The sequence below is a fragment of the Notothenia coriiceps genome, unplaced genomic scaffold, assembly GCF_000735185.1.
Source record: "Notothenia coriiceps isolate Sejong01 unplaced genomic scaffold, NC01 NC01_scaffold00024668, whole genome shotgun sequence".
NCBI lineage: Eukaryota > Metazoa > Chordata > Actinopteri > Perciformes > Nototheniidae > Notothenia > Notothenia coriiceps.
Genome location: NW_011357369.1, coordinates 1107303 through 1134385, shown reverse-complemented (window position 1 = coordinate 1134385; position 27083 = coordinate 1107303). Strand labels below are relative to the sequence as shown.

Here is a 27083-nt window from a genome sequence, read left to right as displayed (position 1 = left end):
CATGGGAATATTTCTCTAACTCTAACCAAGCCTTAGTTACCTCCATGTAATTACGCTTATTTAATTTGCCAAAACCAAAAGCTCTCTATAATGGTGGCGAATAGTATAATAGTCCAAAAGAAGTACTGCTGTTGTCTGCAAGAGGACGTCAGATCAGCAAAATTCTCACCAATGTCATATGTGAAATTAATTGATGAACAATAGAGAGATACACTCTAAATTGAAAGCTAAGAGACCCCTATAAATAATTTTGTAGCCAGCACCCAGTAGTCATTTTGTGACCTAATAACTCCATCGTTCATTTCCAAAAGATAATTTTGAACCATTTTACAATATCATATCACAATGTTGTGCTTGTTAGAGCGGACCTTGAACCTCACCGCCTCTTACACTGCTCCATGCTATAGGCTAGTCATTCAAAGAAAGAAACTGAGGGATGACTGGTAGAAGTTCAATCTCAATCCAAAAAGACATCCCATATCAGCGATGAGGTATACATTATTAGTGGGACTGTGTGGGGGTTTGATGAGCTCTATGTGTGCACCTCCACAATATTGAACTCCACTCGTGCGTGCATTATTAACCCCTTTTACTCAACCCCCACACACACACACACACACACACACACACACACACACACACACACACACACACACACACACACACACACACACACAGTCCTCCAGGAGCCAGTTGTTATTAGCTGTGTTTATTGTTGGAGGTATGCTTGGGTCATACCATTTACAGACACAAACAGACCTGTGAATGGGTGGAGGGATGTCACTGAGGTCAGACATGAAACATCGAGCATCGATTGAGAGCGCAAAGATTTCTCAACTCAGAGGGGAGAGACGGACACTTTAGCCGAAGCGAATACATTTAGAAAACAGGTCAATGGAGAGAGCAGAAAACTCTTCAAACTCTTTACAGTCTAAGTTAGAGGGTGACCACAGGAGGAAGAATAAGAAACTAATGATTCCATTAGCATTAATCAAAAGTATTTGTCCATGTTTTAGTCAACTTAAACAGATGTAATGCTGATTGACCCTCTTGAATAACATTACATCCTACTGGTTTCATACATTGATTAAGATTCCAAAACTACATTAGCACAGATTCTCTTAATCATTATTTTCTAAACATTAATATGTCTGCAGTATTTACACCTTTATGTGCTGTAACAGTGTGCACATACAACCATATCTTTACATGCAAAGAAAGTATCTGCCAAAGAGCAAGACTAATGCAAGGTAGATCACAAATAGATGTTTCTTGAAAGTGTATATATTCAGAGGGGAGTTTTTTAATAGGAGCACTCCAAAAAATGTAATAAAAGAATAAGGGGGAAACAAGATTACGTAAGGGGAAAAAGTGTACATTCATGTTGTTGCAACAGTGAAATAAATGCAGGATCCGTAAATAATAAATATACTCGTACATCACGCTGTGGTTGAATTTCTTTCTACAAAACAGATCTGTGAAGCGAAAATAACTTGATTTGGTCCATTTGTGTTTTAGGAGACATACGAAAACACAACCTGCTTCTGCACCATTTAGTGACGGTGTCAGTCTCCTGGTCGCCTTTAAACTTGTGTTGATTACTCGACTCGTGTATATATGTTTGCACATCTAGTTTAGTAATGATTACATTGTGTTTGATTCTATTTTTAATCTGGAAATCATTATTCCTATTGTGCATGTAAACGCATTGCAAGCTCAAAAGCTGTGATACAACGAGGGGTAATGATGTTGTGTTTTAGAAAATGTGTGAACGCAAGCCTCTCTGTATAGTCTGTTTGTTACAGGTATTACAGAAACACTGCTTCTGCTCACAGACTGTGGGAGAGTCAGAGATGGGGAGAGATACATGGCCTCAAGGCGATGGAGGTCTCTCTTCAGTGTCTGAACAAAATGCCCAGTCTGACCGAGTGAGCGAGGCCATGAACCCACCTCCACCCTGCAGCATCCAGACCACCATCCTCACACTTCTAACACTGTGTGTGTGTGTGTGTGTGTGTGTGTGTGTGTGTGTGTGTGTGTGTGTGTGTGTGTGTGTGTGTGTGTGTGTGTGTGTGTTAGAGCTGAGCAGAGAGATGTAGTTGTGATTTGACGTACGTAGCGCGGTCCATTTTGTTTCTATTCATATTTAATGTGTCTAGCAACTGCTGTCTGTTAAAGCTGAAGGTTGTATGATTATCGTACACATGGACGGGACTCATATCTTTGGTTGTCAAAACAAATACATGTTTTTTTTTTTAGGACTCCAATTTGATAATCTAATTTTACGAATACAGCTCTCCCCTCAAAGCCTCTTGTTTGTAACGACTTCCTGGTGTCTCAAATTGTGACAAGTCTTTATTAAGCTGCATGATGTTTTAAAATAGTGTCATATAAAAAGGAAGGCTTCGGGATCTACTCTAAACATCGACACAAACATGCCTGTAGACTTTAATTGGCCACAATTCAAATCCATTTACCTAAATAAGATGTTTGGAAACGAGTACTATCATTCTTTTAAAAAACGATTTCCATTTTAAGGGAAAACAGACTCTCGTACATAAACAGCAACTCATTTGCTTTTCTTCCACCTTTTTGGTCTTCAATTATTAGCGTTTTTTTTAGCTATGGTTGCACACAAACATTATTAACTATAAAACGCACGTGTGTGCACTGCCAAGGAAGTAATTGTTCAAATGAAACCCCTGTCTTCTTGCAGCAGGAGACACATTCAAGTCTGGATCGTTCAACCTTTCAAACATGTAAAGTGTCTTTTAAAGTGTCTTCGTGACAGAAATATTGAATCTTAACACAAGCTATTTGCTGGCTGAGTCCCAAAAACATGTGGCCTTTGTATGCAAGTTGAAGAAACTGTGTGTGAGTGAGTGTGTGTGAGGAGGAGACAAAGGGGACGCTGCTGTGGCCGGTGGGCTGCTTGGGTTATTTGGACGGCAGCAGTGGGGCTTTTCTTGACGCTGAGCCTCAAAGACAGGAGGAGGCCCGGTCCTGACGCTCATCACATCTGAAGCCCCCATCTGTACGGGTGTCTCCCCACCAGTCAACTAGCCAACACACACACACACACACCCACCGACACACACGCCTCTAATCTCTTCTGACAGTGCTCACATTCAGTTAGGCCCCACAGTGCTTGTGCATGTCACTGACCATAAACAAAACATACACTCGTCCACAGGACACGGGGCGTGGAGACCCGAGAAATACCACAAGACGGGTGTGGGGAGTGTGTGTTGCACTAAGTGTGTGTGATGCCAGTGATGAGTGGATGCATGTGAAGCTTCTAGGGAAGGAGAACAGATGCCTGCAGGTCATGGCTTACCCCTGACATTACAGCAAAGTCAACGGCAGCAGAGCCAATGGGAACAAAGAGTTAGCAGCCGGGCTGACCATGACACTACTGGCTTTCCTTTCAGTATTTGCTAATGGTTCCAGTACAAAGAACTCATCGAAATGTACTGAACGTGTCCTGAATCTCAGAGTTTTTCACCCTAACTGTAAAATATGATCTAGTTTTAAGTTGCAATTAAGAATCAATTTGCTACTCAGCGCCGTTGATTTATTAGAAGGACCGTACTATGATTTTTTTTTTTTTATCTTTCCTGTAGTGTATATAGGTTCATTTGAGTCGTCCAGAAGGAGTTTCTCTCCCCTTTAAGAGCCCTATACTCCTATACTAGGTTCTTTGACATTTCAATTTGACAGTTAGCAACCAGGAAGGTGTTCCTAACTTTCCACGACCTTAACCCAGAGTCTCAGTAGGCTGCATGTCATATCAAACAGTACTTTATTTTTCAATTTGTCACAAGATGAAAAAAGCTGCATTGGCTTCTCAGCACCATGGACAGCGTCATGGATTTATCAATTTACCGCAACTGATATTTCAGAACTTCAGAAGGACAAACATATTGAACTTATTTTATGGCTGCCACCACCTCTACTAAGGACGTTTTCTAAATGAGTTCACATCCAAGCTCAAGGTCTTATATCTGTGTGCTCACCATTGTTTGCTACACAGTACTACAGGTACAATTTCTAATAGTCTCTCCAGTTAAAAGTTGAGAATATTTAAAAAGTGAAGAAAAAGGAAATCATTTTTATCCTGTTCAGAAAAAAAAATATTGACACACACAATCCCCCGGGGATGTTTCTTATATTTTTAGCTGCTGTCAAAATTATAACTCTGGGTTCTGGTGTTGTGTTTTGGGGAGATGAGCTTGCAGTGTGAGTCCCTGGAGAAACAGTTTGAATCCCACCGTGCCAGCTCTCTGGCTGCTGGCTGCTTAGCGAGTGGAAACACAGAGAGACGTTCCCACCAGAGAAACTGTTTACAGACCGTTTGAGAGCCATTCTAGTTTTACTAAGCGATACACAGCGGAGTGTGACAGGAACGACGGCAGAGAGCGAAGACGGCGTAAACAAAAAAGATCCAAGTGGATGTGAACCAACAGCAACATGACTTAATACAGATAACTTAAGAGCAATTATTCAGTCCAACAAGTCCTCATACAAACTACAGCAGCTTCTGAGAGAACTAGTTTTACACATCTGCTCAACTTCTACTAAAGTTAAGCCAACTTGAACTACTTGGTGAGGGTTTCAGAGAAATTATCTTCTCCATTTATAGAAGCAAACAATGACTGCTACAAACTGCACTGTAGGTAACAACACTGGAACATATTAAAGAGGCCCCTGTGTGCTCAAAGCACTCACAGGACTTGGTTGTTGGTTTGGTGAGAAGATTTTCATTAACTTTTAAAATCGTCAATACTAAAATATCACTCAGCATTTTATGATATTATGTATAATTGAAGGGAAAGACTAAGGAAAGCCTTATTTCATTCTGTACATTACATTATTTGTCAGGGTGTTATTTGTGGTAAAAATTACATTGTTGGGGTGTTTCCATTACGCTCTACTTTAAACCAAAGACATTATTTTGTAACACACCATTTGTTCTGCATGAAAACTGCTCTCACACTCCGATGTCTGCTTCATGACTTCCTTCAGTGTGTAAAAAGAACCAGCTATTAGCATTAGCTCAGAGACCATATTTGGACTCAATGTTTCAAAACTGCTCTTCCTCACAGGAGGTGTGAGAAATATCCTGCAGCACTAAGAGGAGAAATCAGGTTTAAGGTTACTTGATAAGTCAGAGCGTGCACACACACACACACACACACACACACACACACACACACACACACACACACACACACACACACACACAGAGAAACAGACACTTAATCACGCTTTTATCTCTTACTACTGGATGATAACATGTAATCCCTGTGAAAGTCATCTCTGCTGACCCCGACTCAGAATAAAGAATAATAAGCAACTTGATAAAAAATGAGCCGGGGAATGAAATCGATGCATTGCTTGTGCCGGAGTTTCTGTAAATTGACAAACGGACAAGAATGAATCATAAATTTGACATCAGAAATGCATAATGTGATGGGGCGGCCGATGCATTATTCACACAGCCTATTGATTGCATTACAATGCAGCTCTCCGTTATCTCCATCAGGCGTTCAATGTTCTCCTTTTCAGTGTGCATCCTTTCTGATCAATCTAATTAAAAGGCATGCATCACTTCAGTGCGGATATTTACACATGGAGCTCTAACATCCAAAACACAACTAGGAAATTCTTCAACTGCGCGCAATGATTTCTGCCATTTATATAGAAGTGAATTAAACAGCGAGGTCTCAGAGGGACTATAACTCCTGCTGACTGCGCCCCACAGTCACGAAAAGCAAAATCTGCCAACTTCTAAGCCCCCTCTCTGCAGTCTCCATCCTCTGAAGACCCCCTGCTAAAACCTCTTCTTCCTCTGTCCTGATCCCGTTCAGGAACATTCAAGGCCTTCTCCTTAGCTGCTGTCCTCAATGTCTGTCTCGCACGCACGCACGCACGCACGCACCACACACACACACACACACACACACACACACACACACACACACACACACACACACACACACACACACACACACACACACACACCCCCAAATCCAGGACAGGAATGCTGTATTCTACATGTAGTACTTCTGCTGCTTCCAATAGTTCGATCCTGAGAGTGAAGGGGATGTGGAAGTGTGTTTTTTTTTACAGCTGTAGTATAATGGAGTTTGGTTGAGGTGATACAAGTCTTATTTAAGGTTTTATTGAAGACTCACTACCGTTTGTATTTGAATGCAAAGTTATCATTTAGTCATTTTATCTTTCCCTCTTCTGTAAGCATCCAACAGGCCCTACAGGGTCAAGCAGATGGTCACTGGTGGTCTGCCAACACTGTAAAAAACGAGTTTATTAAAAGTTATGGTGTTTTTTGTTTATGGTGTTTCTAATCTATTGGAGGAAGTCTTGAGGCCGTAAATGTTTACAGACTGTAGTTTGCATATTACTGCACGAAAAGCTTCTAAATACATCCATATTATTCCGTTTTATTTAAACCTAGACTGAGAGAAAACATGGACAAAACCAGGACCCTGAAACCGAAGCAGCTAAATTGAAATCCTTCATTCGTTTTTCCACCTGCTATTCTCCTACATCTCAAAATGTCTGCTGTAAAAGAGGACCTATCTTTTTGTTTATATGTAACATAATTGTTTTTCTTTAATTAAAAAAAAATTCTGTTGACATATTCCTCAAGGCAAGGCAAGTGTATTTATATAGCACCTTTCAACACAAGGCAATTCAAGGTGCTTTACAAAAATGAAAGACATTCAGACAAAGGCATTTAAAAACAGTCAAGTCATCCTTTCAACCGATTTCTGACGTTTACAGATTTCCATGCTGATAGATTATCAAATACATGCTGTACTCCATGTTGCATTATTGCTGAGCCTGTAACTCTTTGTGTGGTGTTCTAGTGCGACCTAGTGGTCAAAAGCAGAACTGCAGCTGGTGGCTGTTTAACTTCATGTTAACTGGATAGGATTAGAAAATGAATTCCTGATCAATACAGACAAAAACATTAAGATATCTTAAGATGTTATGATAATGGTGAAAGAAGGAGTGAATGAGGGCTGTATTACTGTTATGGTCACCGTGCTGGAAAGTCACCACCAAGTTATATAAGGAAGTTATGGATGTTGCATATATTATTAAAACAGTATAAAAGGTCAAAAAATAAAGAAAAACAATACAATCATTAAACCTAGATTCTTAATCCTTAATGTCTACAATAAATTGCATTAAAACATGTACGAGAAGTACTGTAAAATACAAAAGGAATCCGGATGAATACTTGGCTTCATGTCCTTCTATTCAGGTTTTTTTAGGTAGATGGTTATCACATTTAATTTGACAAACCATCAAATGTGATGCAGAGTTTGTCCTTAGTGACACAAAGTCTGTGCTACAATAAATAGTAGAGTACATAATACTTCACAATATTTTGAATTCACTGCAGTTCTCTTTGCTACATCAGAAAAAACAGGGGTAAAGTTAAATATCTGCACAAGACACATGTTGTCTAATCAAACATGACCCTGAGCAACAGTAGAGAAAATTAAATATCAGTGTCCCTCAAACAGGTGAGTTAAAACATATAACCACACTGCTCCTCCTGACCTAAATCCCATTTAGAGAAGAGCGGAAGATAAATATATATTTTTATTTTATTGATGGTTGCAAACAAAAGGCAGGGAGCAGATAGAGCAGCACTAGGGTGACATGTGTGTGTAATGTATGCTGATACATTGTGTGTCAATGCCTGCAGGACAGCGACCAGAAACATGCCTCCAGACCTCCAGACTGTCAGGACATCTGTCACTGCTGACAGTCATATGCTCTGCCATGTGTGTGTGTGTTTTACTTTAAGAGAGAGTGTGTGTGTGTGTGTGTGTGTGTGTGTGTGTGTGTGTGTGTGTGTGTGTGTGTGTGTGTGTGTGTGTGTGTGTGTGTTCTTTGGCAGCGGGTCATTCCAGAGAACATGGGAACAGCCGTGCATCTTAAACATTCATGTCTGGTTTCCTCAGTGGCAGCTTTTCTTTTTTTTTTCATCAAACATCAAAAGAGCTCAACAATGGCGGCCTTCATCGGGGTCACTAAGGACAATCTATATATTATAAAGCGTTTTTGCTTTTTCAGACCTTTTCACTTGATCCATGCTTTTTGGAAGTAAGTGAAGAAACACCAACTCTGCTACCAAAGATGTTTAGACATTTTCTGGTCAAAACGTGTATTACCTTGGAAAGAAATCAAATGTTTGGACTGTAAATAACATACACATACATTAGTGTTTAGTTATAATGCCCTTTCTTTCATTGAAAAAATAATTATTCTACAAAGAAGCAAATTTTGATGGGTGGATGCATGTTTAGTCTTGGGACACTAGGGGGCGCAGTTGGCACACACATAAAGTCCCACTTGAAATAAATATGGGGATGTTGAAGGGGTTTACAATGGTTAAAAAGAGTCAAATATTAAACAAAAATATCTAATTTAATATATATTGAATTTAAGATGACTAAGAAACGTAACGCAATGGTGTTATTTGATATGACTTGAAAAGAAAATATTTTATAGGCATACAAAAATGACATTATGCATCTTTGACAATTTCTTCCCCGAATGCTTGAGAACATATATTTTAAATAAAATGATTTTCATATCAGTAAAAAACTTCTTTAAAATTCAATTACTGAGATACACTGGATATTAATTATTTGGATATCCAATATGCTAATAAATGTGTTCATATATATTACTTATTGTCTATAACACCTACAGTGTAATGTATACCTGCCAATTAAATGCTGTTAAACCCTTCAACATTCAAGTGCAGTATCCTATAGGAATAGGTATTGCATTGTGTTTTGTACATGCATCTCACACAGGCCTATGTGACATGAGTGTGAGATATCATAACATACATCCTGTAATACTAAGTGGGAAATGTACACTGATAAAAATACTACTGTTTTGGCCCCAACAGAGCAGTGTTTGTTGGATACACTGTGACCATTACCAAGTCAGCTGATACATATACTTTAACACCATCATTGTATATTTGACTGGAAATGATGACACGAGATCAAGTTATCATCCATTACTCCAACTAGAAATTGATGCACCTTCCATCATTGATCAGTGAGTCCTGTTGTGTAAATATGCAGCATAGTGTCATACAAATATATAGGCACATATCAATTATGCACAAAGAGGTCACTGAATGCTTGGAAGAATATAATATGAATGTGGATTCTATCTGCCCTCACAGTGAGCAGGTTTTAACCCAAATCTACAACCACAAGAGATTTTGCATCAACAAGTTAAGATGGCGCTCTCCTCTGCCACCATCACAACACCGAAAGAGGGAACACATGCACATCCCTCTCATAAAGACAACTAATTTAACCAATGTTAAGGAGCTATGATACCGTTTTAGAAGCTTGTGTTATTGATGAGGTTAGTCAGGAATACAATGATTATGTCCTGGAATGATTGCTATTGTTGTCTTCATGTCCAACAACCAAACCGAGGGGTTCAATGTCTGACATTTAGGAATATTCGAGAAAAGGGAGACACAACTATAAATTGTACTATATATATATATTTGTATGCATGTTCCTTGTTTTAGTAGCAACAGCAAAAGTTAAATTACACTAGATAATGTCCCCTTTTAGTAATTGCAGCATATTCTTCCCAAACATTCAAATATCACAATGTGTCTCTTAGTTGTCTCTTAGTCCAAGTAGTTCAACCTGCAACATACATGAAAAGCGTTTGCTAACTGCTTTTATTTTGAAAATGACAAAGGCTGCACGATAAATAAATGAAACATCTGTTCTTTGTATTTGCTGCTGCTCATAGATGGAGAGCCTGCTGCTGCTGTCTTTACATTACAGGGGTTTCCCATTCACAAAGAGAGAGAGAGAGAGATGGGGGGGAGGGGGGGAGGAGAGACTGAGAGAGAGAGAGAGAGAGATGAGACTCCTCTTCCTCACTTGGCTGCATTCGGTTTACCGACACCGGAGAAGCGACCATGCTGTGGAAACTAGTTGAGAATGTCAAGTATGAAGATATTTACGAGGTAACGTTTCCGTCCGTCTGTTTGTGCTCAGCAGGATTTATTACACGCTTTTTTTCTGGGGAATAATGCAGTGTTGAGATAACTGAGGTATTGCATGAGGCTTTTTGAGGCCTGATATTCTGTGGTGTGCTGGGTGTGAATATGAATTGGAGGAAATGTAACGACAGGACAAATTCGTTATGACCGATATTTGATTTGATGTGTGGTCCATTTTTGGTCAAATGTGTTGGTATTGTGTTGCTAGGTGTACGTCCACTCACTTTCTGGATCATGGTAAAACGGAAAATAATATTTTTTGACAGTGGATATAAACTTATTGTGTTTTTAAATTTCTTTAATTTTGATGTATATATTTTAAATACGGGACTGCGCAAAAATGCAAAAATAAAGTTTATGAGCAACGTTAAACTACTTAATTAAAATAATAATTTACCTCTTAAATTATTATTTTTAAGCTATTTAGAAATAAAAAACAGTGACGCATCCAAAAAAAGTCAATTTTAGATTTGAAAATACCTCCTAATAAATATAAATAGAAGCACTGGGTCAGAGTGTTTGATGATGTGTCAGAAGTATGTAAATCATTTGGCTTTGATCCAAGAACAATTATTTTTTTATTTCAAACAAGCGAGGGAAGAAATACCGCAGCACGCGGGGGTGAAATAGTGCTCCGGCTCGCGCTCAATGGGCTCGAGCACAAAAGCTCGTGAGGCCCCTCGTCTCAGCCCGGTGGGAAACCCTTGTCTCGTGCCGCACATGGCTTTTCTCCCACGGCGCGAGGGAGGGGAGGCTCTAATGTTGTTAAACAAGTCATCCAAGAGAGAGGGGTGGGGGGGTGGGGTGCAGTGTACAATATAAAGTTTAATCGCTTCTTTTGACTCGTGACACCATTCACGCGAGCCCCTCGTGCGCCCTGTAGTGTCTCGGGTGTGTGTGTGTCAAGAGGCAGCTGCAATGAGACACCGTTTATTCAGCGTGTGTTCTTTAGTGTGTGTTGTGGCAGGATGAAGTTTAGCTTAAACACATTGGGAGGATTGGAGAAAAATCTTCATAAGTAACCACCTTTGTGCAGGTATAAGATAATATACTATAGTAATTTTGTGTAACATCAAAGGAAGAACAATGCATTGTTCTTGCATCATAGCAGCTCCATTTGCAACATCAAGAGTGACAAATATTAAAACAAGAATACAAGAAACCAGACTTATTAAATAACATTACAATCACTGAGGGCGCGATCAAGATTCTTTAACGTACAAGGATCTGGAATCAAGCTCTGTATTTAGTGTAGGATTGGCTGGTGCACAAAGAGTGCTTCAGTCTAACTTTTTTAAATATTGGGACCCTGTATCTCGGATTGAATGGCAACAATTCATATTCACTGTTCAGGACATGGCTGGGGTTGGAGACAATGTTGTTTGCAAATCTCAATATTGTATTATGGTAAGTTGGTTCGGAGTTTCTCAGAGGGTTGCACAGATTGGTGAAGCAGCTTTGCTTTGGACCAACTCTTGTACCATGCTTTGAAATACTGTAGAGCACTCAAAATCACAGAAAGAGGAATTTTTCAGTATGTTGTGGCTGTGGGTAAAAGTAGAATGGCTTTTACTTTGGTGGCTACATTGCATTGGCAGGATAATGTATGTAATGTATCACAGATGCAATCTTAATGTCATGGTTAAACACCATCTTCTGTTTAAATTGTTACATCTGACAACTGGATTCATGTTGGTTTAAAACGTCAAAGTCTGTCTGCAGTGATGGTGTGTGCCAAAGTGTCTCCAACGGCGAGAAAGCGAGTATTCCCGGCGTCAGATTTGTACTTATATGAAAAAGCTCCCAAAGTGCGTTTTTTTTAATAATGAGGAATTCCTCCTGGGTGTGCTCGCCCTGTTCGCTTTCTCCTGACAGAGGGCTCTCTCCGTCTCGTGCTGTTCGCGTCGTTTCGCCTCTCCACGGAATCTAAACGTCACTCACGGTTGCGCGAGAGGCTTCACGCTCCATGTGTCGCCAGTCCCCTGCCTCGCACACATTAATATTCCTGTAAGTCTCAGTCATGAATAACAATTACACCGTATACCGGGGGTAGAGGCGGTGCTCGGTGGCTCACAGTCAGAGCGACGGCTGCTCGGGGCGGAGAAGGATTCTGCTCACCGGCCCTGCCTGCAGACACTCGCTTTCTGGAGCCAACACTTTACCATCCAGCTGTTTTATGTTAAATGTTCAAATGTTAGTTCACTCCTACTCCACCGCGGTGAGTTTCCTTCCCTCACAGTGTGTTTATTTATACTCTGTTTCGTCTTGCACTATTTTTATTGTTTTATGCCTATGTCTATTTATGTTGCATTGTTGGAGGAGCCTGGGATTTAAGGTTGTCATTGCCATAACTACACTGTAGGTAATGTGCATATGACAATAAAGCGTTTGAATCATTTGCACAAATCGGTAGAGACTGCTCGGAGGTTTTTCGTTCTGAGATTTAAATTAGACACATTTTGCTTTTTACATCTATTGTGTTTTTTGTAAAGGAGATTCAATGCCAGTTACTTTGGCTACATCACCAGGCAATATGCTCTTAAAATGCATCATGGACCATAGGCCTCTTTTTAGTTTTATTTCGTTATAAAAAGCTGGTTCCATTTCCGTATGGAGTTATTTATTCTGTGTTTTCCTATTCAAGGACCGGCATGACGGTGTCTCGAGCCACAGCTCGCGCCTGTCCCAGCTGGGCTCGCACGCGGGACCCTACTCCAGTGCGCCCCCGCTGTCTCACGCACCGACCTCGGACTTCCAGCCGCCCTACTTTCCGCCGCCGTACCAGCCGCTCGCTCACTACCAGAGCCAGGACCCGTATTCCCACGTCACCGACCCGTACACCCTAAACTCGCTGCACCAGAGCCAGCAGAGCGCGTGGGGCGCGCGGCAGCGGCAGGACGCGGTGGTGGAGCGGATGGATAGCTCCGCGCTGCTGGCACAACCTCGGGCGTCGTTGTCTCAGCTGTCCGGGCTGGACCCGCGGAGGGACTACGGTGTGAGGCGGCCCGATGTGCTAATGCACCCGGGCCTGGACGGGATGGGAGACGGTCTGCTGCACGGGCTGCACGGCATGGAGGATGTTCAGGTGAGGCAGAGGAATCTGAGGATTACATGAAATCGAAAAGTGAAAATTATGATGATTTTGTTTTTATTGTATAAAAAGTTGTTTTAAATATATTTGGATATCCCGAATGGTAAAACCTGCAAGTCAGGGAGCAACTAGGTCTGTTTGACAAAATGGGGAATACAGTTATATATATATATATATCAATATATTATCTCAATAGACGTGTATGCATTTTAATCATTAATTATACCCATTCCTATTTACAGTAAAATATGTATATACCTAACATATCTACTCTATATCTATCTCAATGGGTAATACTTGACAACACTGCTCTGTTACAAAAATAATTTCCCAATTTGGGATGAATAAAGTATCGTCGATTCACTCCAGGTATATGAACATTTGGATGGCAAATTGTTCTAGTTTTGGATGGCACGAAATAGCTACTAAAAAATAAACAGGAGAGGGATGGGTAATTGTTGGCGGTGGTCTCCTTCATTGTCTCGGTGCTTTAGTGTCGAGGTCAGTGATCTCAGATCAGCTCCCTCAGGGCTGAGCTCTCTGCAGCTGAAGCCTGAACACAAATGGCCCAAAGCTAAACCAACTGTCTTCAGAGAGCTGAGACATCTCTGGTGAGAAGATGCTGAGACGGAGAATATTTCAAAAAGTGCTGCATGGAGCTCAAATGTTGCTTATGTGAATTAGAATTTAAAATCACCCTTCTTTACTGCCTTGTGTTGCCTAATGATTAATCCATAAGCCTTGAGGATATGCTGTTAATTGGTCATTTAAACATGAAAGGAAACAATTCAATGTCGTGCAAGCATGTTATATTTTTATTTTTTATCATTTACGATATTTTATTATTATTTGTAATTATTATAATTATATGAATTTATTATTATTAGTATTTATATTATTAAATCCATGCTCGTATTAATGTGGTTAGTTAATTTTTTTAATTTGAAGGATGTCATTTTTGGAGACAGAGACATTATTGTCATCTGTGAAAGATTTCATCTCCCTCTGTTTCCCCCTCAAGGCACAACCATCACGAATTGTTTGCCATTTAACCTCCACATTACATTCTCATTTCTGCCTTTACGTAGTTGTGTCATGCATTTATTAACCCCGTTTAAATTTGTTTTAACAAGTCCTATTTTATTTTATACGAGCGTGACAGCAGCAGGTCTATTCAAAGAGCAATCTATCTCGCAGGCTGATGAATGAGAGTGATGAATGAGGCTTTACATTTGGGAGAACATTATTCTCTATGAGTCACGTCATGATGAATAAAAAGAGGAAATGGATTATAAACAAGATGTGTTTGTTCTGTGGAAAACAGACAATGTTTCCCCTGCTTTTCGAGACCTTACATTTAAATGAATCCTGCAATATGTAGCAAAAAAATATAAATATACTTTTTTATTACACTCTGGATTCCTTTGTACGAAGCACACTATTATATTGTTATAATGGTTTGCACTTATTTTGGATATACCAGACTCTTGACGACACCAACGGAACGAACATCCTTGATCAATCAGTAATTAAGAAAGGTAAGACACAAACACACACACAAACACACCACGTCTCAGCTCTTAGATATGTTGCCAATAGTTCTACAATATGACAACAATGACTAGATTTACAAATATAAAAAATGTTCACCAAAAACAAAAACATAAATGAATACATATCTGTATTTTTACATGTTTTTAAAATAGACATAATAGGGCTGCTCGCCTATTTTGAGGTTCCTTTCGTGCCTGTACCAAATGAGAGGCTAATTTATGTTTGTCACATGACGTAAATTACAATGATTTATGTTCTGTAGAGCCAATAAAAAAAAGGCACAACTTGGATCTAAAGTGGACCAGATGTGACATACCTCGATGCTTTGGGAAGTAAAAGGTGGATCTCTGTGGGTTCATCCTGTTTTTCCGGTGCCCAGGCTGAGGATTTCGTGCATGGGTTAACGATCCCGGTATATTGACTCGCAGGCGGAGGGTCGCTGATGATGTGCGGTGATTTAGTTACGGGATGTTGAGTGACTGAGCTCCCCGCGGGGCATTTAAGCCGCTGATGTAATAAATGACACCGCTCACGGAGATCTCGTGAGCTCGTTTACAGCTAATCTGCGGTATTATCCCCCGTGGAGCCATCAACCCCCCCCCCCCCCACACACACACACACACACACACACACACACACACACACACACACACACTGTGCCCCTATAACACTGAGCCTGGACCCCCCCTGTGGCCCCCCTCCAAAAGTATAAATCTATGATAATGCAAATGTATGTCGCAGCAAAGACTGTGCTGTAACCTCGGCCAAAGTTAACAGGGATTTTTCCCCCATTCATTTAACGAAAATGGCAATTTAGTCATTGACGCAAATTCTGTCACACAAAAAAACGAAGGAATTCAATTTGAGAGCGAGAGCCAATCAACAATCGATACTATTGTAATGAGACATTAAATAACAGTAAATGCCCGGCGCGTGGGCACTTCATTAGGCCAGGGCTCCTTCCTGTGGTGCGCGTGGTCTCACGAGTATCTGTGGATGCTTTACTCGAGTATAGAAAGTACCAATACATTAATGTCAAAATACTCCATTACAAGTTAAAAAAAAATTACAATCAGCAAAATGTACCTAAAGTGTAAAAAGAAAAAGTAATCATTGTGCAGAAGAATAGTCTTTGTGTATATCATTATATTTACATAATGTGAAATTACTAGATAATATTGTTGCATCAAATAGCATTTTACTGTTGTAGACAAAGTTCTGATTGTAAAATTTGACTTTTTGTAAAAATATAAGGAAATAATTGGACTCTTTTGTGACCTAAAGAGTTAGTTTAATTTTTAGAGATGCTTTTTGGTAAAATAAGCCACAGCTGTTAAATAAAGTGGAGTAAAAGTGCACTATTTCCTTTTTAAGTGTAGAGGAGTAGAAGTATAAAGCAGCATACTCAAGTAAAATGTAAGTACCTCAAAATGGTACACAGTAGGCTACTTGAGTAAATGTTAGTTGCTTTACACCACTGGGTTTCACAACGTTTGACACAATAGATTAAAACTCACAGCCCCCTTTATGTTTGGAATTTTTTGTAAGATGCCTATCTTTCCCTATACTCTCTTATGTGTAGCCTATTCTGTATTTTAGTTTATTTTTAATACGTGTGCACTGCAATGCCTTGTTTGCATGCTTCTGTGACTGCATTTCCCAAATAGGTCTCAAAAAAAGAAAATCTCATTTGTTTTTTAAACGTTATGTAATGTCCTCTTTCAGTTCCCATGCCTCACAAGCACATGGGCTCCCTGATGCTCGGGAAGGACGGGCTGATGGGAGGCATCACCGTGAGCATTAACGAGGTGTTCTGCTCGGTACCGGGCCGCCTGTCGCTGCTCAGCTCCACTTCCAAGTACAAAGTGACCGTAGGGGAGGTGCAGAGGAGACTGTCCCCGCCAGAGTGCCTGAACGCATCCCTGTTGGGGGGCGTGTTGAGAAGGTACGACTGCAGCCTCAGAGCATGTTGACGCAGGGGTAACGTCTGGGTGGAGAAAAAGCGTGTGGCTTCTTAAATATGCAGAGGAGATGTTTATTAAACCCTGAGTTGAATTCAAAGGCATCTGAACTTCCCAGATTTTACGTAACATTAACACAATCTCTGGAGAACTTGATGCGGATAGAAACTAAAAAGACAACAACTTAAAAACATGCACACATAAATAAAATGTATATTCATTGATGTATATATTTGAACAGTGTAACCTAATTATATTGTTGTTATCTCATACTGTAACTTAATTATTGTATTTTGTCATTCTTATTTATCTTTGTGAGAAGATCTAACCTGTCCAATGTGTTTCAATTTGGATTTTTGAACTTATGGGAATATTGATAATTTAATTGAATGCCTTGTGAGAGAAATATGGCATATATGTCCTGGTTCTTTTATAAAGCATTTAACATGAATTATTTCTCAATTTTTCTACAGAGCAAAGTCCAAAAACGGTGGGAGATGTCTGAGAGAAAAACTGGAGAAGATTGGACTGAATTTACCTGCTGGAAGACGCAAAGCTGCCAATGTCACATTACTAACATCTCTTGTAGAAGGTGATTGCTTTACTGTGTTTATCCATAAATACAGAAACATAATCCTTACTCTGAGATTGATTAATGGGGAAGTTTGGCTCATCACCAACAACTACGCACGGCCAAAATACAGGATTGCAAAGTTCATGACCTTACATGTTGGAAGAATGAGACTGTCTTTCTCAAATGGCATTGAATACAAAGTAAATACATATTTGATTTTGAAGGAGTGAAGAGAAGAGGACTGGGGTTAGTGAATTAAATTAAATGATTAACTCATTGATTAGAGGCTGCAGCATGGGCCTAACCGGTTTAAACCAACATTTTCATTGAGTCAGATTTTCCTGATCCAGCGTAATATACAATTATATCAATATTTATTTCTACGCTTTCAAAAGACTTTTTTAGGATTATGAACACGTCTCAATTTTCAATGTGTTCACTCGTCTGCACAAAGCGTTATGCAAGAGCTCTCTTTTTTTTAATTCTCGATATTAAAACAGTTAATTTGCACCTATAGTTGACTTTTACAACAAAAATGTGGAAAAAATTACCATCACCATTTGCTTTCTCTGAGAGGATGACAGCTTAGGGAATTTCGTGCGTAAAAGGAAAGCATCCCAGTTTTAACACGTAAAGTCTTTCTATTCAGGAATCGCTATAGGCTACTAAAACAGAAGGACATGCATGATTGTCATGTAGCGATATTGTACGTCTATATAAAATTCACCCCGACTATAACCTCACATATCCCCCCCCCCAGGTGAGGCGGTGCACCTTGCCCGGGATTTCGGTTACCTCTGCGAGACGGAGTTTCCCACCAAAGCCGTGAGCGAGTACCTCAACCGGCAGCACGCTGACCCCAACGAGCTGCACACGCGGAAAAACATGCTGCTGGCGACAAAGTGAGTCTGATGGACTGCTTGATTAGATTCAGCTCCCTCATAGCCTCCATACGCTGTTTTCTGTCTGTCATAGAATAGTATACATGTCTGATGCGCAGCATAGGAGATACCATGTGGTAAATAAGAGTATTGCTTTCATTTCAAATGAGCCATTTAGGTACTTAGACACAATAACATGGCGGCATGCTAATGACACATATAGTCAGTCTGTCAACACAGAGGGGAGAAACATGTTTTTGTAAGGACACAGAGAGAGGGGTTTTTCCAGTAAATTCTCAACAAAATGAATTTACGAAGAAGTCCTGTAAGTCTCATAATATATCTAGTTCATGCTGTTCTTGTATGAGATGTTATCCTAATTAAATGTCCCAAAAAAATATGGTTTTAGGTTTACAGTTCCAGGGTGCCATTTAGAAAGGCTGTGGTTGCTGTTAATTTGAATTACATAACCGTCACACATACAGGGTGAAAACGTGCTTCTTCTGCAAGTAGTTACATTTATGATGAATGAAATTATTGTGAAATTAAACTCTCCCCCATTTTCCTGGGGGCCTCTCTATGGCCCCCTCTTTAATACCCCCGAGGGTGCAAACCTCTCCTCTGCGCTTCACTCTATATCACACAGTCCATTTTGACACAGTGAGCCATGGCATTGACATTTAAAGAGGAAAGGGAGATTTTCTTAATGAAAAGCATCAAACTCTATATGGATCTAACCTGTAACGTAATGACTGATTGAAAAACCACAGAGGAAATTGAGGGCAGTTAAAGTAATTTCAACCGTTTACGAAATTAGGATCAATCTGCATTTGAGTCAAGAATCTTAAAAGCAAGGGGATTATTTTTGCCACATAAATAACGTTTTATTCAAGTATACACAAACCTTATTTGATGGACACTTTAATGTAGCCTACATAAGTCTCAGACATTATTAAATCGCAGCTTTGACGTTGCTTGTGTGCATTTGACCTCTGCTTCTGGTCTTAAAGGCGATGGATTTTACTGGCTCTCCTCGTAGAGGTACTTATATTAATCCATTTTTTATGGCTGTTAAACTGTGGAATTGAATCCAGGATCTAGTGATTACTTTTAAAAACCGAGCAACATAGATTTTCTTTAAAGGGAAACTAGGCTAGGAGAGGGAATGTGGTTTAAATCCCAGAATCCCTTTGGATTTTTTCCTATTTTTAAAATGTTCAAAAAAGCCTTTCGCCAATTAATAATGAACAGTCCCATTCTGTGTCCATGTATTCCCCTGAATGAGTTTTCTGGATACAAAAAAAACGTTGCATGCAGAGCTGTAACAAAGAGCCCTTCAGGAAACTTGTATTTTTAGCTTGCATAAATAGTGCTGTCTGCCTGTGTGTGTGTGTGTGTGTGTGTGTGTGTGTGTGTGTGTGTGTGTGTGTGTGTGTGTGTGTGTGTGTGTGTGTGTGTGTCCCAATGTGATCAGTATGTACGGTGTGTTTCGGTGGTGGATGTTTGATGCTCAGATTCAAACCTGTTCCAATACTCGGTGTCGGTGCTGCCTGTTAGAAATTCATTATTTAGCACTGAAGTGTTTCAAGTCGTCAGAAAACAACAGCGAGGCCCTGAGAGTCGCCCCGGGTGGAGCTCCTCCTCTCTGTTTCTCCTCTCTGCTCCCTAACCCCAGCTGGGCTCGGCCTGCACCGCCTGTCACTCATTTAGTGGAGCTCAGCCCTAAGGCCGCTCATTGGGTGTGTGTGTGTGTGTGTGTGTGTGTGTGTGTGTGTGTGTGTGTGTGTGTGTGTGTGTGATTAAAATAGCCCAATTGCTTTTGCAAAAAAAAACATTGTATGTGTTTAATTGAATAGGAAATGAGTTTAATGTTAGTGGCAGGTTGTGTGTGAGAAAGAATAAATAAGACAGCCCAATATTTAAAAATAAATAAATAAAATTTGTGCAACTTTCCGCATATTTCGCAACTTCCCGCAGTTTCACCGCATAAAATCACATAAAAACCCTGCATGTTTAAATCGCATAATCAAGGATTTTTGCCCGCGTTTTTCTGAAGTGCAAATTAAGTAAAATGCAAGCTCTTCGAAAACACTTTGGTCTACCATTACATTACATTACATGTCACTTGTTAGACGCTTTTATCCAAAGCGACTTACATACTCAATACTGTGGACAATCCCCACACCATCACTTACAATCAGAGCTGGAGCCGATTAATAATTGTGACTACAACAGATTGCAGATTGTAACTTTTGCATTAAAGAATCAATACAGTTGTTAGTGTTTGTTCGTCGGGTGGCTTTAGTTAGCCTAAAAGGCTTTTATTGACTTACCTCTTCAGGTCAGCGGTGCTTACTGCCTCATAGCAGATGGGGCACTTGGACCAGCTCTTGTCACCAATAGAGAGGTAGTGCAGCATGCACGGCCAGCAGAAGATGTGTCCGCACTTGGTGATGCGGGCGGTCAGAGGAGGGTAGAGGCAGATCGGGCAAGACGGCACCTCATGACTGTAGATACGCTGTAGACGAACACAAATGGATTGGATCACGTGCATTAGTATATAAATGAATAACCTTCATTTCCAATACACACATCTTAAAAGAGGACATATTCTCACCACTTGCTGCACACAGTCCCAGTTGACCAAAGTATCTGGATCAGTGAAGTGACCCTTGTAGTCCTGGTCATCAGACACCACGAACTGGCAACTGAAACACACAACATTTGGTGATGCCAAAGGCTAAGGTAGGAATGCAAAGGTGGATTGGCCAATCGGCAAATAAGGTGTGTATTTGTTTTAAATACTTGGCCTGCAGAAAAAGCTCCTTGTTGAAGGGCTTGTGCTTGTGGCCCCATTTGTTTCGGCGGCCCCAACCAGAGTTGCCTCCCTCTCCGATGCCACCGAAACCTCCACGAGGTTCAAAGGTAAAGTTCAGCAGATGGTTGAGGCTAACTTTTTTAGGTCCAGCAAACTGAGCCGGGCTAAAGTCTGCCCGGCAGGTCTCTGCTACCTGTGGAGGCAGAGGTGGATATAATTCTGTCAACCAAGTTCGAGCTTTAAAGTGTTTTATTTTATGACTTGCTCCTTAAAATGTTGTTGTTTTTTAGTAATTAAGAATACCAACCTCCTCACGTCGTCCTCCACCTGCAACGCCATATTGTTTTCCTCCACCTCTCTGGGCGGGTCTCTTGTCAAAGCTTTTGCTTTTCTGTGAATTGGTGTGACGAGGGCCTTGAACATTTTCGGTTTTTGGAATAGCAGGCTCATGCTTGCGGCTGTAGCGCTTGGAGCCTCCATTATTTTTACTTTCTGAAAAATAACATTAAAATGCATTAGAGGCAGGTATACACTAATATTATGATATAATATAACATCTTCATTTGGCTGATGGAAACCAGAAAGTGCTGGAAGAAAAATTGAATATGGATTACTTTGTAACCTGACTTCATGCAGGTGCGTCAATTTACCTAATGATCTACTACTATCATTAGTGTAATGGGTAAAAGTTAGGCTTTTTTTTACTCTTTCACACAAATAAGTGTGCTTATGGGCAACCCACAAACAGTATATTGCAGAATATAACACCATTTAATTCAAAGTAACAAAGATAAACCTTCTGCATTTCATGCATTTTCTAGCTTCATGATGGAGTGTTCACGATTTTGATTTAAGGCAAGGAACAACTTTCACTAAAAGGACCTAAATGAGAAATGGAAGTGATTTTAAAAAGTCTGCATGAACTTATTTAATCGTGTCGAAAAATGCAGGCACGGCCACATAGTCGGGTTGATGTGTTCATTAAACATCTATGTTAGCAAGGATGTAAACATATATTTATTCAGAAGTTGATAAAGGACAGCGTCTCTGCATCACTGCTTACGACAACTGTGGAGAATACAAACTGGTAAATACACTGTTGTTTGCAAATGTTAGCTGTTCTTCTGCCTGTTACAGGGCCAAATGTTTTGACAGCGACGTCAGCCACACCAGATAAACAATCTCTGCGCTACGGCTAGGCCCCAGCAGGCCACAGTGTGTCCATATTATGTCAGACTTCCAGTGACATCAACATTGTGGAGGGTTCTCACCTGTTTTGGGTTTAGAATCGCCCGGTGTCGGGCCTGTGGAGCTGGACCGGGGCGGAACCTTGCTGTTGGGGTTTTTCTCCATGTTTGTCTCCGTGAAGTCCGCGGTACAGGGGCCGAGCTGCGGGTAGAGAGCCGCCGAGCTCTCTAACGCCACACGGGAAAACAAAGGGAGAAAGCGGGCTGTGAGTGCGGGTCAGGCGACGAAGGCCCTGGTGCATTTCTGTCAAACGCGGATAACCCATTACGGCGACATCTTGACAATAAACAATCCGAGAAAAAAGAAGAGACACGATTTCGGCGTCTCAAGTTATGGGGGTTGCTGGTGGAGAGGACGAAAGCTCAACACGCGGGGCCAACACCCCCCGAGTTTAGGTTGTTTACTCGGTAAGGGAAACAAAATGCCCTTAACAAGGCGGCAGATGTTTTCCAAAGGCTGGAAAACACGACAATTGGGAGATTTTCACCAAAAAAATATATCCGTTAGGGAGCTTCTACTAATGGCGACGGGTCGCCAGATAGAAACCTGAGAGACCCGGATGTTTCTTGGACAGTTTGCAAAGCTGTCTAGTACAGGCCCCGCTAAGCATTGTGGGGAATGTAGTTATAAAAGTTTCGGCTATGTGGGTACAAAAAACAAACATGGGTAAATAGATAAAGGAGAAATGAACGAGGTATTTATTTAACCACTGATGCCACATAACTTAGTATATTTACTCAAATACTGTACTTTAATACAATTCTGAGGTACTTGTAATTTAATTTAGTATTTCCATTTATTATTATGCTGTTGTGTGATTCTACTCCACTACAATTCAGAAGTTAGTTGTGTACTTTTACTCCACTACATTACCTAGTTCCTTTAGTTTCTTTGCCGATATGGATTAATGATAAACAATATTATCAAAACTGCTACTCAGCAGTAAATAAAATAATTTAAATGTTGTCCACCTTTACAAACTTGATAACACATACATCAGATTATAATGAAAACATAAAATACATATGATTCGGAAATTGGCATATCTACATAGCGAGTACTTTAAGTATATTAAGATGCTAATACTTTTGTACTTTTACTTGAGTTACATTTTTAAAGCAGGACTTTTACTTGTAAAAGAGTATTCTTACACTTTGTTTTTAACCCATGTAAGAGTACTAATACCACAGCGTTTAAGTATTTGGACTTGGGTACAGGTCCTGCATTCAAAATGTACTTTTTACCTGGCTGGAGTAAAAAAAAAACATTCTCCTTACATGGTTTGATGCAGTATTGTCAATATTGTTCAAGGTTATGCAATATCGAAATAATCTAAATGTCTGTGCAGCCTTCAGAACATATTTGTACCATTCGTTTTATGTTATCATTTTTTTGACAGCATACAACATCATCAAAAACAGTGCTTTTATTTATACAAAAAAACAAACACTTGAGCACAAAACATAGTATAAATAACAAAAATTAAAAAGTTAATTAAAGCACAAAAACTCGGCAGGGTTACCTCTGTGCCTCTATTGAAGACAGGCATACAGTCAGTCAGTTTTCTTGGGTATCAAATGTGCTGAGCAGCTGCAGCAGTGAACAGTTTTTCCACAGAGGTGGGTATGCATTTCCTTAAATGCTTAAATGTCCCGTAACAAAAATAGTCCGCCTTTTAAATCCAAGTGAGTGAAGTCACTACTCTTCTTCTTCTTCTTCCTCTTCTTCATCATCGTCGTCATCTTTTTCACTCTCTAATTCATCTTCAAATGCCACCTTGTTTCCTCTTGTTAGAGTGCAGTTCAGAATTGCTTTCTGGATCTCTTGTTTTTCTTCTACAAATGAAAAAAAGGAAACCGGTCAAATAAATGTTTTATTTCTGTATTTTGGATGGCTTGAAGTTAATTGCAGTAGACTCTGATAAAGTCAAACTGCAATTAAAAATTCAACAGATGAAGCGAAGTGAAATGCTTCAATACATCTGGTAAAACAGATTCCTTTTCAACACCGTTGTTAATCACAATTTTAGTAGATGATTAGTTAAAAATCACATGAACAGATAAATCAATCAGGGGACCTCTACTGACTCTCATTGCAGAGTTCAGTATGAATGACATTAGATAGAATTGTACAAAATCCCGTACCTTCGTTTTTACATTTAGGGATCATTCGATGGAGCTGCTGGGTGTTGTATCGGATCAGAAACTTCTGACATGTTCTTATTGTTCCTGGAAAACAAAACACAATTAACAAGTGTATATAATAAAGTTATATCTAATCATTATAAAGATGAGTGTCCATGTTTTAACTTACCTCCCACATGCAAACAGTTCAGAAAACATGGGATTTTCTGCCCACGAGTTTCGATACAGGTGATGAAAGGCAATGCAGACCAGAGGAGTCTGTAACATCTCTTGGGGAAACGCAGGAATACTATTCCAGTATGAGCATTCAGATATTTCACTAAAAAGACATAAAATAAAGAGAAGACTCAGAGCTCAGGCAACACAAAGCTACAATATCCTACAATGTTTTCCTCTACATCAAAGAAAAAGTGACGAAGCTGAGAACTTGTAATGCAAAAACTTACAATATGTTCATTGTGCATGATAGAATAATTGTAAAATGATTTCTTAGTTTGTGCAATTTTGTTTTGAACAGGAATCATTGCTTGAATTGTACAGCACTGAGTTGATCACCAAACCCTATTTTCTGTAATACACACACATTGTATACAGTTGAGGTGCATGTTGGTTTAAAGTTGCAGGACATCTAATGTGTTATGTTCAGTGGTATAAAGTAACTAAGTAAATTAACTTAAGCACAGTACTTAAGTACCATTTTTAAATACTCTTTCTTTACTTAAGTTTTAGAGTATTGAAATAGCCTACTTTGTATTTTTACCCCACTATAATTCAGAGATACACTTTTTCTTCTACTAAAATGTACCTTTAGTAACTTTGCAGACAACACTCAAAAATACTTTAGTCACACCTGGATTAAAACTCACAAGCTATCCTGCAGTATACAAAGTAATTCAAACTAGCTGGACCTTTACCAACATTGATAACACATTAATGCATCAATATTTATAATCAAAACATATCATATATTCTGAAATTAGCCGATCTGCATACTTTCATTTGAGTAACATTTTGAATGTATGACTTTTACTTGTAACAGAGTATTCCTGCTCTTTGGTACTTTTACTGAAGTACAAGATCTGAGTAGCCTACTTGTCCCACCTCGGGTTATGTTTTGTTTTTTTAAAGTAAAGATTTTAAAACCCTTACCAGAGAATCTGATGCTGCAGAGAGCCGCTCCATAGTCTCCGTGCATGCGGGCCACTGCTGCCCTCACTGCCGCTGCCACAGCTCGGTCATCCAGTAGCAACAGGCGGGCCCTGTCTGTCACGTTGATTTCGCACAGTAAATACCTGTAGGCAGAAGACAACCCGTCAGAAATTGGATTGAGAGCACATAAACAGTGTTACAATGGTAAATGAACAGCACGTTTTACCTAGACTTGACACGAACCATGACGGTCTCTCTCTTCTTCCGTGGCGAACTTCCGTCAACAAAACGATCTACCACCAGCTTGCACTAGAGCGCCACGTGCAGGAGGTTAGAGGCTATGCTGGGTGTACTTGATAATAGACACTGGGCCGCACGATTTCAGATTTGTCTATTCATGAACACACTTTCTAATGGGAATATTTGTTGTACTTTATATATTTTAGATTAACGCAAGTTTATACTTTTACTCCACTACTTTTATTAAGCAGCTTTAGTTACTTTTCAGATGTTGCATGTATGAAGAAGATACAACCTTGTTGAGAGCCTTGAAAGGCGCCTTCATAAATAAAATGTATTATTATTATTATAAACTTTTTATATACTGCATCTCTAAAATTAAACTAGTGGAATAACTGATAATATACTGTATATTATTAGAAATACTGTTTATATGTTTATATATATATATATATATATATACTGTATATATTTATTTATCACATATGGAGGACCTTTCTCTGCAGATTTAGTACTTGTTGTACTTTACATATACTTTGCTGACAATACGTGTCTACTTTTATTTAAGAATGTAGAACTTTGACTTGCTATGGAGTATTTTGACATGAATGTATTGCTACTTTTATGCCAGTAATTTCACATATATGATTGTGAAAAGGGCCTTTATGCACAACCAATACTTTTACTTACTTTAAGTATATTTTGATGCCAATACTTTTGTACTTTTACACGAGTAAGACTTTAAATGTACTTTCACTTGTAACAGAGTACTTTTACAAGTAAGTATTAATACTTTTTCTAAAGAAAAATATCTAAATACTTCTTCCGCCTCTGCTCACAATGCAACCAACGGGGTCATTTTGTTAGCAAGTGGTGGGGACGATTTCTCCAGATTTAACATCAGCATAGCAGAAGACAAAGTATGTCCCTCCCCTGGGTGTTGAACCTCGAACACCTGCATGAAGAACCAATACATAGACCTCTGGACCACCAATGTGTTTTTAAACTAATGAACGGCCAATTATAAGTCTTGCTGTGATGTGATTTGGAGGGAATTTGTACCTTTATGCACATAACGAGTACACAGGTATGGAGGACAGAACATGACATGAGTACAAAATAAATATAGGAATAAATAAACACAAGAAAACATTTATAAATATGGAAATATTAATGGATAAATAAATAAATAAAAGTTGAGAATAAAACAGAACATACATTATATATCTTTAATGTATTTCTATGTATTTTTTGACTTACATTTATATATTTATTAATTTCTACATTTATATATTTATTCATTTCTGTGTGCGTGTTTCACAAAATG

At 39.5% G+C, this 27083-nt stretch overlaps 4 protein-coding genes across 4 annotated transcripts in view; 1 reads left to right on the top strand and 3 right to left on the bottom strand.

Moving 5' to 3' along the window:
- hsh2d (hematopoietic SH2 domain containing) overlaps positions 1–27083 on the bottom strand; it is a 364522-nt gene that overhangs the window by 274267 nt on the left and 63172 nt on the right. The window lies entirely within an intron of this gene.
- On the top strand, positions 10000–18188 carry LOC104955527 (transcription factor AP-2-beta-like). Its single transcript, XM_010782865.1, is given in 6 exon segments — positions 10000–10060; positions 12741–13181; positions 14671–14725; positions 16467–16686; positions 17176–17294; positions 18037–18188. Coding segments are annotated over 6 exon segments (1035 nt in total). The 5' UTR covers positions 10000–10012.
- rnf10 (ring finger protein 10) lies at positions 20287–22789 on the bottom strand. The gene is made up of 5 exons (XM_010782866.1): positions 22247–22789; positions 21283–21467; positions 20963–21168; positions 20775–20865; positions 20287–20675 (listed from the first exon to the last, which is right to left on the bottom strand). Exons 1-5 carry the CDS (start codon positions 22326–22328, stop codon positions 20487–20489), a joined length of 753 nt encoding a protein of 250 aa, XP_010781168.1. The 5' UTR covers positions 22329–22789; the 3' UTR covers positions 20287–20486.
- On the bottom strand, positions 23020–25846 carry pop5 (POP5 homolog, ribonuclease P/MRP subunit). The gene is made up of 5 exons (XM_010782868.1): positions 25743–25846; positions 25517–25659; positions 24537–24686; positions 24368–24451; positions 23020–24058 (listed from the first exon to the last, which is right to left on the bottom strand). The coding sequence occupies exons 1-5, from the start codon at positions 25760–25762 to the stop codon at positions 23922–23924; spliced, it is 534 nt and encodes a 177-aa protein (XP_010781170.1). The 5' UTR covers positions 25763–25846; the 3' UTR covers positions 23020–23921.